Here is a 13,235-nt window from a genome sequence, read left to right on the forward strand (position 1 = left end):
CGCGGAAAAACCTAAAATGTCGTCGAAAATTGTCGTCGAAAATTGTCCGATCTGCAACTTCAAAAATGCAAAATCTGCAACAAAAATGTTAAATGCAAAGGGACAAGGGTCCCACCGGGCGTGCCAAAATGTTTATGGTGAAAATGGATAACAATAACAACAATATTGCAAGGCTAAATGAATCCAACCACTAAACCCTAGCCTAACAATGAACAAAGATCCACCATAACATATGAAGATCACCTAACACAATGCAAATAACTCAAAATCACAAAGATTATACCATCACATGTCCAATAGGGTTTTGATCTCCATTCTTCCTATCTCCATTGATCTTGCTTGATATATTTGCTCTCAGATTTTTTGTATGCACAAGAGCTCAACAAAGAATGAAATGTGGTTGTAAGTGGAATTGTAGTGTAGCCAAGTACTCCAAAATCAGTCATTAGGGTTTGACAATGAAGGAAGCATCTCCTTAAATAGAAGACACAATAAGAAATGGAGGGTTAAGATTGAGAGGTGTAAAAAGAGAGGTCGGCTAGGATTAGAGGGTAGGTAAAAGAAATACCAAAATAATGAAAGAGGTAGGTAGTGTATGAATTAAGAGATGAATGACATGTGTCATGTGTAGAAAAAGATAATGAATTAATTAAATAAATAAAGATTTATTTAATTAATAGAAGAAGTAAGACAATTAAATAAATAAAATATTTATTTAATTTAGGAAAGGGATAATTTAAATAAATAAATGTATTTATTTAAATGAGAAATAAGGCTAGAAGAGGATAAATGAATTAATTAAATAAATAAAAAATTATTTAATTAATAGAAGAATTAGGCTTAGATAATTAAATAAATAAAATATTTATTTAATTAGACATGACAATTTTGAGTGTCTACACTATGTTAATGCTAAAATATGTACATTTATCTTATTTATTTAAATTCTATACATTTTATTTAATACTTGATGAGTTCTATTCATTTATCTATATGAATACATTCATTATCATTTGCCTAATTTTTTAGAAAATGTCAATGTATCCTTAGTCTGTTAGTGAAGTTGAAAGGGGGTTCTTAATGAGCCTACCATTAATCAAGTCCTACTAAATGTAAGGCTTCACCATCTTAAAAGATGAAACTGAGATTGTATTTTGGACGAATTCAACAGAATGGATACCCTCAATCCTTGATCCTTAACTGAAAGGAGTGAATAATCATTCATAAAAATTAAAATTGTAGAAAAATTATACCTGAAAAAAATTGAAGTCATTTATTATGGTGTGATGATGGGCCCAGAGTCATCGACCTAGGACAATGTGAGACAATGACCTAGCACCAAGACTATTATTTGTTCCTCGTATGATTTTTTATTGAAAAGAGTCTCTTATATATTAATATTTAATAACTATGATAGTTTAATTTTAGAGTATAATTAAATAAGCCGTCGTGTGAGAAATATTAAAACATCTCATCATTTTATACAATACACCAAATAGCTCAAACAGAGATTATTTATCGATTCGTGTCTATTTTCCCTGTTTTTATCCTGTTCCTATAGAAGGAATTTTCTATTTTCGGTCTGTATGGTAGCTGTTTTTGCTCATTCTTCTTTAATTTATTCTATTTTCCAGCGTTTTACTTACGCTTGTAATTTCAGTTGATTGACACCCACAAAACCAAAATCCGTAGCTTTCTGAGCCGCCCTGTAACGTATAAGTAGATCACTGTATACTAAGCAGCTTGCGTCACTTTATACTCAGTAGCTCGTGTAATTACACTTGGAGCAATATTAAAAAAATACTCAGTAGCTCGTGTAATTACACTTGGAGCAATATGAAAAAAATACCCTTTTCACTTTCCAAGTATCTTTTTTCATTATTATTTAGATACATATTTGTTAGGGATGTGATATAAGTATTAGGGGAAGATTAAGGGTCTCTTTGACAGCATTGGCTATGCAAAGCCTTGTGAAGTTTGTTTGCCGCATTCTCTGGACGGGCTTTTTTAAAAAGCTTTTGAAAAGCTCTGCTGCAAGTAAGTGTACCGTTACTGAAGTAACTCTCCTCGTGTGGTGTTGTTTGGATGCTGGACATGTTCTGTGAATATCATTCAATCTTTATTCAACTGTTGATTTTACAAATTGAGTCTTAAAGAAACGCCCACTTGAGAATTTTGAATATACAAATCATTGTAAAGCCAATACTCTGCTCTGATAATGCTATCTGGATTCTGGGTCTCTTTGGGAGTATGATTTCTTTGATTTTGTGACTATTAATCATAAATATGCAGTCATGAAATCATCAGCAACTGGGAATTTCGTATACCCAAATGATTCCTTAGGCCAGATCAGATTAATCAACTAAGCTGTAGTTTTGTTTTATTGATTCTGGGTTGTAAATATTTACAGAATGAATATATATGAATGTTAGTCATGCAAACGAATCGTAGGATTATACACTGTTGACAATTTGACTATCCCAGTCACCGTCAGCGCATCTTAAACCTAATAACTCTGCCTGTTAAACATACAAATGGAGCCATAAAAAAACACTCGTTTGAGAGTTTTGAGTACCCAAATCACTCTTAAGCGAATTGAGATGATAATTTAAGTAACGCTTCGGCCCCAAATTTTGAAGTGTTTCAGTTCTATATATTCATTTACTTTTTTCCATAAATTAGTCCTCAGCAGTCGAGAATTTAAACCGATTTTGACTTCCCCAAAATCAGTCAGCCCTCTTCTCAATTTGTTCCTCCAGAGTTTTCAAAATTTTGAAGAGCTCGATCTGCTTCTCAGGGTGTCTTAGTTGGATTGATGGTGTTTTAAAATATTTGTATATCCCGGTTGCCAATGAACTCACTACAAAAGTCCCAAACTACGGAACTTTTTTCTTCCGACTTCCTTTGAAGCCCTAACCAGATGATACAAGTACCTTGGGAGTTTCAGTTTTGGACAGTTTAGTTCAATTACAAGGGCATTCTTCCTGTTCTATAATAGCTTCAAACGTTGGATTGATGGTGTTTTAAAAATATTTGTATATCCTAGTTGCCAATAAACTCACTACAAAAGTCCCAAACTAACGAGCTTTTTTCTTCTTACTTCCTTTGAAGCCCAAACCAGATGATGCAAGTACCTTGGAATTTCAGTTTTGGACAGATTAATTCAATTACAAGGGCATTCTTCCTGTTCTATAATAGCTTCAAACGTTGGATTGCTGGTGTTTTAAAAATATTTGTATATCCTAGTTGCCAATAAACTCACTACAAAAGTCCCAAACTAACGAGCTTTTTTCTTCTTACTTCCTTTGAAGCCCAAACCAGATGATGCAAGTACCTTGGGAGTTTTCGTTTTGGACAGCTTAATTCAATTATAAGGGCATTCTTCCTGTTCTATAATAGCTTCAAATGTTGGTTTTGCTCTGAAATTCATTCTTGCAAATAAAAACAACTATTTTATCTGTCGGTTGAAAAATTTATTGCTTGTTCTCTATTTGCTGTAGAGTGATTACTTGGCTTTCTTCTAGCAGAAACTGAGTTGTAGTCAGAGGAACCCTTAAGATTAAAGGAGCACCCTAACAGTATTGGGATTGGGATTGGGATTGGAATTAACCTAGTCAATTTCAGGGGATGTTCTTGAACTGTTAAGACGCTTAAGCTCATGATTTGATTTGGCTCATCAAGGAAACTTTAGTCATCAGACTAGTTTGGCTCTACAGGTAATCTCATGTTCTGGTTTTTATTTGTTTTATATTTAGAATTTCAGAATTTATAAGCAAATTAGAGTTGAAATAACTGTGCAATACAGCGAGGAACAACACTTACAAATTATCTATACTGGGTACTCATAAAGTGAAATCTTGATTTTAACTTATACAGGTGATGGATGGGCCTATACCTGAACAGATATTGTTGAGCCAGTGTATGTAACATTTGATTGCTTGGTGATATGTTGTTGGTTCTCCACGGGCTTAGTTTTTAATGAAATACGTGATGCTAGAGAAGAAAAATCCAGTAGTTTGGATCCTCAAAACTCATTCTCATTGTTTGTGGCCCAGCATATTCATTTGATGCTATAAAGTTTGCTACCTTGTTAGAAGGTGGTAAAACTCTAATAAAAAGAAAGGCACGCCATATATATTAGATTTCAAAAGAGCTGTACCTTTGGAAGATGGAGTTCACAGTAAAATCAAATGAAGGATGTAAGGAAGATGAAACTTCGTCCAGTACAGCAGCCGAAAGACCAATTATTCCTGCATTTACTCCAAGCCAAAAGGTTATACTCATCTCCAGCAAATCCTTTCTTGAATCAATTTTTGGGTTTTGCCTCGTTAATAAAAATAGTCTTAAAGAGGAGTATTTAGCATTGCATTTCATGTTTCCATCTCTTCTTTTACTGTTTGGTATCAATTCGTTTTTAAAGCTTTTCTCTTTCTTGCTCAAATGAACCATCCAGAATATTGGGTTGTCATCCACTTTTGAATAACAATCAAATTGCCTAGGAAAAGCACACTATATATATTGCTCTTGCATAAGTAACAAGATCAAGAATGCATGCAAGAATTGATTATAGAGAATAATTATTAAATGCCCGGGATATGCAAATATAGAAAGTCTTGACCATTATAATTTCTCATCACAAATGCCACATTGGTTTCACTTTTAATGGTATATATGTTTTGTATTTTTCCACAACTATCTAATGCTGTATGCTTTGGAAATTATAATCCAAACCCCAATAGTTTCATGAAAAATATTAAATAACAGAAATTTTTTTCCCTTTCAAATTGCCCAAAAGACTCATCTAAATATTGTTAATTTTCTTACCATTTAATTAAATAAAATTCTAGGAAAAGCATACGGAAGGGATCTAACACTAACAATTGAAATAGCTATAATTTATGGTGGCCAAATTTCATTGACTTTGTGGGCTTGTACAAATTGACTAAATCCCATCTGAACGATGAATTATATAGAAATTAGACTAAACAAACATGATTTCGCCAAATTTCGATTGCTGTGGCCATGAAGAGAATTTGAGGGTAGTTAAAACTTGATTTTGAAGAAAACGTCACAGTTTAATTTGAAGAGAGGATATTAAAACTTAGAACAAAGGTGAAATGGGTGCACAGTTATATATGATGCAGGAACACAGCACCTTGTGTGGACCTCTGAAACATGGCTATATTGGTGATTCTCTTGATATGCATAATTGGCTGATTTAATAAAAAGGATAAATTTTCATGGAGTAAAACAATAATTTAAACTATCTAAAAGACATATGTTAGTAATGTATTCAGCAAGGTCAGACATTGCATTCAGGCAATAGGCTTCGACTTGTATATTATCTAAAAAGTTCTCAGAACATAAAGTCCTGTCATATCAATAAGATATGTTAGGTTGCTTCTCATGCACAAGGATAATATAACTGAGTGGCCAGCAACAGTTTTAAGCTTCAATCTTTTTGTTTTTTAATAAATAGCATGACATTAGAAAATCTCAACAATCGAACTAATTCCAAATTTTAAAGTATTGCCTCTCTCTCACTTGTATTAAACTATCAAGCAAAGAAACGAGCTGTGAAGAAGACTACTCTTGAAGGTATCCTATGTCCAAAGAGTCAGAATACTACTGCTGTTCTCCAATACACGATTTTCAGAATTCATTCAGTTTGTATTTACATTATCTCTAGAACTTTTTTTCAGTTTTAGCCCTGTTGCATATTGCTTGAGAATGATTCTCTATTTTGGTGTTTGATCTTGAACAACTTCACAGTTTTTGCAAGGAACTTTCTTTTGTACTTAGTGCTACTTTTTCACGACTTGAGTTTGATACTGTAGAGAATGCATGCAGGCATTGCAACCAATTGAAAGTCCAGGAACTGAAGAAATCACACTTGTTCGACATAGTGTAAACCGACCAAATATTTCAGTTCAAATACCTTCTAGAAGTTCGGACGATTCCAATCTTAGTCCTGCAAAAGTAAATTTACCAACTACTCCAGGTTCTTCAAAGGGAAACAAGGCCTCGATTCGATCACTTATACCACGGCCAAGCTTCAAGAGCAGGGTACCTCCCGCAGAGAGTGAAAAAGCTGTTCTTCTCACCCCAGGGGTATCATCAAAATCGCTACTATCTCATGGTGGAGATCAGACACCTTGTGCTCTGAGATCATTTTCACTTACAAAAGTACTTGCACCATTGGCTGCAAAAAGGACATCATCTCTGCCTGTTACTCCTATTGCAGATTTGACTCAGACTTCCTCTGCGTCAGTCCATGGAGTGCATGCTGTTCAGCCAGGTGCTTTAGCTGTAAGTGTTTAGTTCCTTTTGATTAAAAATAATACTGTATGTATATATTAGCTGTGTAAACTTTCTCTTCATATGTTCATTACATTTTTCATATTGTTATTTTTATTGGTTCTGGCCTCTAATCCAGTTTTTTAAAATGGTTTGAGCCCGAGTCAATATGTGCATTATGAAGACATTGAATAGGGCTAGATTTCGGGTAGGGAAGGGATGGACCCAGAATGGATAGAAAGGAAAAAGCACACATTAATGCTCTAGGAGGTAGTTTTTTTCCCGATTTTTACAGCATATGTACACATTTTATATATTGTTGAACAGTGAACAGTGAACAGCTTGCCTGCTCTTATCTATTAACATCGCTTTATACCCAAGAAAGCAAAAGGAAGCAAATGACAAATCTTAATATAAAATCCCGTATAGAGGTTGCACACTTAACAAAGTTGGATTGCAAAGGTAGATGGAGGGATGGCTAGCAGAGGGGTAGTTATATGCTAAGGTGTATTCTGAAAATAACAGAGCAATGAAGATTATTGAAATATTAAATATGAAAATCTTCAGGGGAACTCAAATCCCTTAAATTTAAAATTATGAAGAACTACCTGTTATAGTGGAAAATAAAATTACTTAGAAATTTGAACATGGCAAGTGCTTTGTAGAGCCAAAATAATTTGGGGAAGGTGCCATTCCCAATCTGGGTGCCCTAAAAATGGGAAATGGGGAATCACCCAAGAATTGCATTAGAATCGGTAAATTTTAGGTACTGGTGATTCTTCTGCTGTAAATATTTTCATCAGGCAGGAAAGTTAGCAGGGTGTTTCCAGATTATAATTTCTTTTTTTTGTGGGCAGCAATGGTGCTTTTATAAAAATTATTGCCATTCAGTTCATTGTTCCCTCAAGTGTTTTTTTACAACATTTTTCATTTCTTCCGAGTCAGGGATGGAGCTTCTTCCTTTCCAGCACCACCTCTTTTAAAAAAAAAAAAAATCAAGTTGCTGTCAAGGGGACAGCTCCCTTTCCATTAAACTTCAGAGAGGAAATTACAATTTTCAGATTTGAGGTACTAGTTCCAATCCTTTATTTAATCAGTGTTATGCAATAGATGCATAAGTCCTTTCTTCTTTTGAGGGAAGAACAAGTCTAGTTGACCAATCAAGAAAATCCTAAACTCTTTGAAAATGCATTTCATTGGCCCTACTGCCAAGAGCTTCAGACATTCCTTCAAATCTGCACTATTCTTTAATGCTCTTTGTTAGCTCTTTCCCCTGCTACCATGTCTCCTGATGCAGCCTGACAGTAATAATTTGAAATGGCTGAAAGAACATCGTTGTGCTACAAACTGTTAACATACCTGTTTGAAGCCAACTAAATAGCACCTTTTTTAACCATTAAAGGATTTTCTTTGTATTTGTAATTTTGTAAAGGCCTTGTTTTGAGGGTCCAGTTTGCATTTATGATCTGTCAATTTCTTCATATCTGAATTTTGTACTTTGGCTTTCAAATTTTGTCTTCATTTTCACTTTGAACTCAGTGTGTAAAACTAAATATCCACAAATGGCCCTTGGTGTATCTTGATTTGTTTTGCATTTTTTATGCCTGCTTTACAGCATCATGGCATGTGATAGGAGAAGTTTGATTGCATGCAAGTCTTTTTGCATCTTTTGAGATTGCTAGGACATCAACACATACTGTGTTATGATCATTTGCACTTTTGAGATGTGATAATTGAACTTTTGATTAAGTTTCAGTTTATCTTGTTCCAAATTATCAACTGGACAGACTTATACCTATTACGTCACATTTGTAAAGCCTTGTGCATTTTAAATCTTGGCCATCTGTATCCTGGCTCCTATTGCATGTAATTGGCAATCATGGTTTCAGTGCCACTTCATCTTCTGTGCATTGCACTTTAATTTCAACCATTTAAGGTAATTGTTTACACAGAAGGTAATTTCAAATACGAACTCCTATATACAACTTGACTTACACTTGGATATTGAATTGACCCAAGCCTGTGTACCTCATTGATGCTTTAACACTAAACTTGAGTTTTTTTTCGGTTGCTGTGGGAATCATGTCTAAATTTTTTCATGCTTTTTGGTTACCAATATGCCTGTCTATATCTATACATTTATTTTTATGATTATAAGAATTGCTACAAGATAGGTTGGAAAGACTTCATTAGCCTTGATATCAACTAGCTCTTATCTATCTTACAAACTTTTAACTTTGTGTTTGTTTAATTCTTTTAGAGCTAGAAATAGATGTTTTAAAGCCTTTAAACAAACAAGGTTAGTTGCACATCTAGAGGATGCAAAATGTATGTGCTACTAGGGTACACTGGATACATTGAAATATTACTTAGGTTGAAATAATGATTGTTTCATTGTACTGGATTCTAGATCTGAGAGCTTGATACCAGCAATAATTTTGCATAATATCTCACAAGGGCATATTTATAGCAAAGTGTTTTCTTCTACAATTTCATGATGGCTGAGTTTTGCCATGGATTGGAGTTCCTTATCAATGCGAATTAGATGTCAATTTGTTATTTATGTAAATCTTGACAAGTGTCCTATTCCCCATCCTTTTTAATTTTCATTTATCCATAATTGTTCTCATTTTTATGAATTATGTAGAGATAATTTTTGATAATTTGAACAAACGAGGTTGTGTGTGTTGGAAAGGATTTCATTTCCATCACTAACCCTAAGAGGAAAGATATGTAGATTATAGATCTATTGAAGTTTCAGCAGCATAATGGATGGTAAAACTCAATGTATTACTGAATGTAATATATTAATGTGGTGCAATTAAAGAGTGTACTAACACTCCCAAAGCTCTAGGGGATAGAAAGATACTAACACTCCAATGCTACAATTAGAAGCTCTTGGAGGTGTTTGTGAACTGTTGAAATCAATTTAGGGAAAATATAAGTTGAAAGAAGTCCATTAGGAAAGTGCCTGAAACAATATTTCATTATTGATTGAATGATTACAAATGGAGATGTAGTCTCCTTACATCTTATATAGAGAAATAACGAAAGACAAAACAAAAACAGTAGAGATTACAAAAACATTCTAAATTACCTAACTGACATAGAAAATAGAAACTAGCTGATAAACTAAAGATGCCTAAAAGACATAAAATGACCATTATAAGATAATCTAATATTATCTTAATACCCTCCTGTTGATGTGTTTTTTATGCACATAACAATACAGAATAAATTACCAAAGTAATTTACCCTCTCTTGAACAAAATCACCTCAGATGCTAAGAATGAGATCAACTAAAATGATTCCAAGGTTTCTACATGTCAGGTCTTGACAAGTGGGTAAGTTCAGTGGTTGATGTGATTTGCTGTGTTTCACTTGGGGACTTACGCAAATGTTTGGATTATCATGAATGATGCGGAATAGGTGTGCTGACAACTTTAGATTTATCAATAAGGCTCTGGATTTACTTCTTACTAAAAAAGGGGGAAAAAGAATAGGGTTCAGGAAATCTATTCTAATCCTAGGAATGTAGGAAATGATGAATGGATTTAGTGGAATCAAACCAGGCAAGGTCTCACAATCAGGTATTGACACAAGCTTAGTGCAATCATCTAAGGTATACTTAATGATTTTCAGATTATTACCATCAAACGTAGACACCATCTAAGTTGATGCTTGTCAACGGACGCATAATAGTTGAAGTTATGCTTACTCAAACTCCAGTTGACCACACAAGGCGCACTTACCAGCGGCAAGAGGCTAGTGGTATGGATTAAGGATTCCACACAAATAAATTCAACAAATCTTCCACTCAATCTAACATACATGAAAATAAATTCTAATCTAAATTCTAATCTAACTTGGAGGAATTGAGAACCATGAATGCAAATACAACATTTGAAGAGCAAAATCACCAACAATTGAACAATGATTAGGATTCAAATAGCTGTAGCATATACCAACAATTCTACAAAAACTCTCCCTTACAAATGAGAGACAAAGAGGCATATATAGAGTCTCTTACAAAATGGATGGCCCAGATTGATCTAAGATCAACAGCCAAGATTACAAGATAAAACCCTAATTAGGGTTTGTACAACCACCATTACATTGGCCAATAAGAAACGAGGGTAGGTAAGATAAAATAATATTTGATGTAGCGCCATGTGTCACCTATTCCCTCTTTGAATGAATGTTGACTTGGTACCCTTTGATTGAACAGATGGTGACTAGGATGCTACCTCAGCTTGCCTTGCACACTTAATCAATTTGCCTTGTACATTATTCATCTTCACAATGTTTGGAATCCTTTATGATACTTTACATTCCATCCTTATGTTAAGGAATTCCATAAACTGTTCTCTCCTTATGCTTGGAAAATTTCCCAATCTTGGAATCCTGAAATATTTCCTTCCTTGACGCACTTTGATATTGAAATTCCTTGATGTAAAATCCTTTGTGTTCATTTCTTGAACTTGCTTTCCTTCATTTGTTCACCATCAAAGTGAAGTCTTCTTCATGATTGATCTAGTCCTCATCTTCACCTTCTGGAACCTCTATCTGGAAATCCCTATCCAATCTTTGAAGTATTGATCTTCCTTATCCTCATTGCGTGCATCCTCCTTCACTTCAAGCCTTGATCATCGTACTTCCTTTCCTCGTAACAATCCTGCAAAACAAATAAGCATTGAATCAAACACTAGTATGATAAACTTAACTTCAACCTTGGTGGGAAATTCATCCGCATATGGATTGATCATTCCTCAAAACCATCCATATTATCCTTGTCCATTCTTCACTCGGCGGAAATTTGATGCCTATCTAGACAACTTCCTTCCTTTGTAATTCCGCCCTGCAGTGGAAATCTGACCCTCATCCGGACTCATTGTCCTTGAAAATCTTGTGTTGACTGGATCACCATTCCATGGAGTGGAAATCCGGACAGCATCAGGACTTTGTTCCTGACATTTGTCCCAACATGTGATAGGTAATCTTAGAAAATTGTAACACCAATTCTGGAAAATATGAAGGTCCGGATTAAAGTCTGGAAGATTTTTCTTAAGAAAAACCGATTTTCAGACTTAGGATAAGTCTGATAATAATTGCTAAGTCTGAAGACACCCATGTAAACTCAGAAAATCAAGTGTTTGGAGCCCAAAAATGAATGTCCAGGTCTGGAAATATCACTTGGAGGTCTGAAAACACTCAGAAAGTGACTGATTTTTTATATCAAAATTGTAATAAAAGTCTGATTTTCTGAGGACAAAGTCTGAATACGCCCTCCAATGCCTGAAAATACTCAGAAAATGGTGTATTGAAGTCTGATTTTCTGATTCTTAAGTCTGAATACACCCTTTGAAAGTCTGAAAATGGCTCCAGAAAGTCTGAAGACACTCTGAAAATGATGAATGTTAATGGCTGGAAGTGGTCACAGCCATGTCACATGCTTGCATTTGAATTATTTTGACCTTCAAAACTCAGAAATGGTCACACTTGGGCACAACTATGTGGCTGGAAATGAAGTTTCAGTCTGAAGACAACCTGGTATACTCAGAAAAATGTCAAAAATGGTGCTCGGAAGTATACCACAATTCTGAAAATGCTTGGAAAAGGGTGTGGAAAAGTCTGATTTTTAGTTCATAAAGTCTGAAGACACCCTTCCAAGGTCCAACAATGGCTGCCCAATGTCTGAAGACAACCTGCAACCTTAATAAATCAGTCATTTAAACTTGTCGCAGTCCTAGGAAACACCTGTATTTGATGGATTTCACCTTCCGAAAGTGAAGTTTGTCAAATTTGGGCACAAACAAAGGGCTAGTAAAAAATATCTAAGTCTGAAGACAAATCTGAAAATGGAGTTTCAGACTTAGATCAGCAATGGAAGCTCCACCAAATGCCCAAAAAACTAATAAGAAATGACGACCAAGTGAAATTTTCCAAGTTTTCCAAGTTGGCAAGTGGCTGGAAATGAAAATCAGTTTGAAGACAACCTGCAACTATGGAGTTTTAGACTGTAACAACAATGGCAGCCCTTGAAAATGCACTGAAAACTCCTCCAAACAGCCCTTAACCAAAATCGGCTTAGTGTGGATGAGCTAGGCAATGGAGAATAATTCTGAAAATGTGTTCCCAACCAACAATGGAGGTCAAATCACTCCTAGCAATGGCGCCCAGCAAGGTCTGAAAATAATGGCAGCCACCAAGCATGAAGAAAATCACCCCAAACAACGACACAAAGCACTCCCAAATAAAAATCGAAATTTTCCCAGCTATGGCGCCATTCCAAAATTCTGAAAATGTCTTCAACAGCAGCTCGGATCTGCAACAATGGAGGTTGGAACAACAAGCAAAAAATGGAGAAAAATATCGCCCAAGTCTCCAAACACAAAATTGCCACGTTTCACCAAAAAGTGTCAAATTTGGAAAAATCGCCAAACTTAGCAAAAATCGAAAATCTGGAACTGGTCTTTAATGGCAGCAAAGGGGAATAGATCAGCAAGCTGTAAAAAATAGAGGAGGAAAGAATCCTCAACCCACCACTTCACTTCAATCACTTGCTAAGATTCACCCAACTTGGAGAGAAATCGCTTTTTATGGAGACACCTGGCAAATTTAATAATAAAATAATGTTGGAAACTCCTCTCATATACTTGCTTTCATCTTTCACTTTAACCACACAAGCAATGTGGGATAAAACACTTGTATAAATACTTGCTTGGTGAAACCCTAACTTGATTCTAGAAGGTTCAAACATTTAATAATTATTGCAAGTTATTAAATTTTGCTTTTAAATTTTAAATAATCATTAATAATTATTTAAAAGCAATTAAATGGGGCTTTATTTTATAAACATATTACAAATTAAATCCAAAATAAGCCTCCAAGGGAAAATCGATATAGGTTGGGATTGAAAAATCCCTTTAAAAATCATT

General features: G+C 34.7%; 1 protein-coding gene across 4 annotated transcripts in view; it reads left to right on the forward strand.

The window, feature by feature from the left end:
* Nucleotides 1-1,537: 1,537 nt before the first annotated feature.
* The window catches only part of LOC131041291 (uncharacterized), a 102,320-nt gene continuing 90,622 nt past the window's right edge, over nt 1,538-13,235 (forward strand). The window contains exons 1-4 of one of the 4 annotated variants that reach the window (XR_009105005.2): nt 1,538-2,037; nt 3,528-3,716; nt 3,877-4,273; nt 5,851-6,309. Coding sequence is in view for 3 of the 4 variants with exons in the window: in XM_057974331.2 (XP_057830314.2) it covers nt 4,169-4,273; nt 5,851-6,309 (564 nt within the window). In the remaining variant the exon portion in view is untranslated. Of the gene's footprint in view, nt 2,038-3,500; nt 3,717-3,876; nt 4,274-5,850; nt 6,310-13,235 lie in introns of all 4 variants that reach the window. The other 3 variants (XM_057974331.2, XM_057974329.2, XM_057974332.2) reach the window with 3 other exon arrangements.

The sequence above is a fragment of the Cryptomeria japonica genome, chromosome 11 (genome assembly GCF_030272615.1).
Source record: "Cryptomeria japonica chromosome 11, Sugi_1.0, whole genome shotgun sequence".
NCBI lineage: Eukaryota > Viridiplantae > Streptophyta > Pinopsida > Cupressales > Cupressaceae > Cryptomeria > Cryptomeria japonica.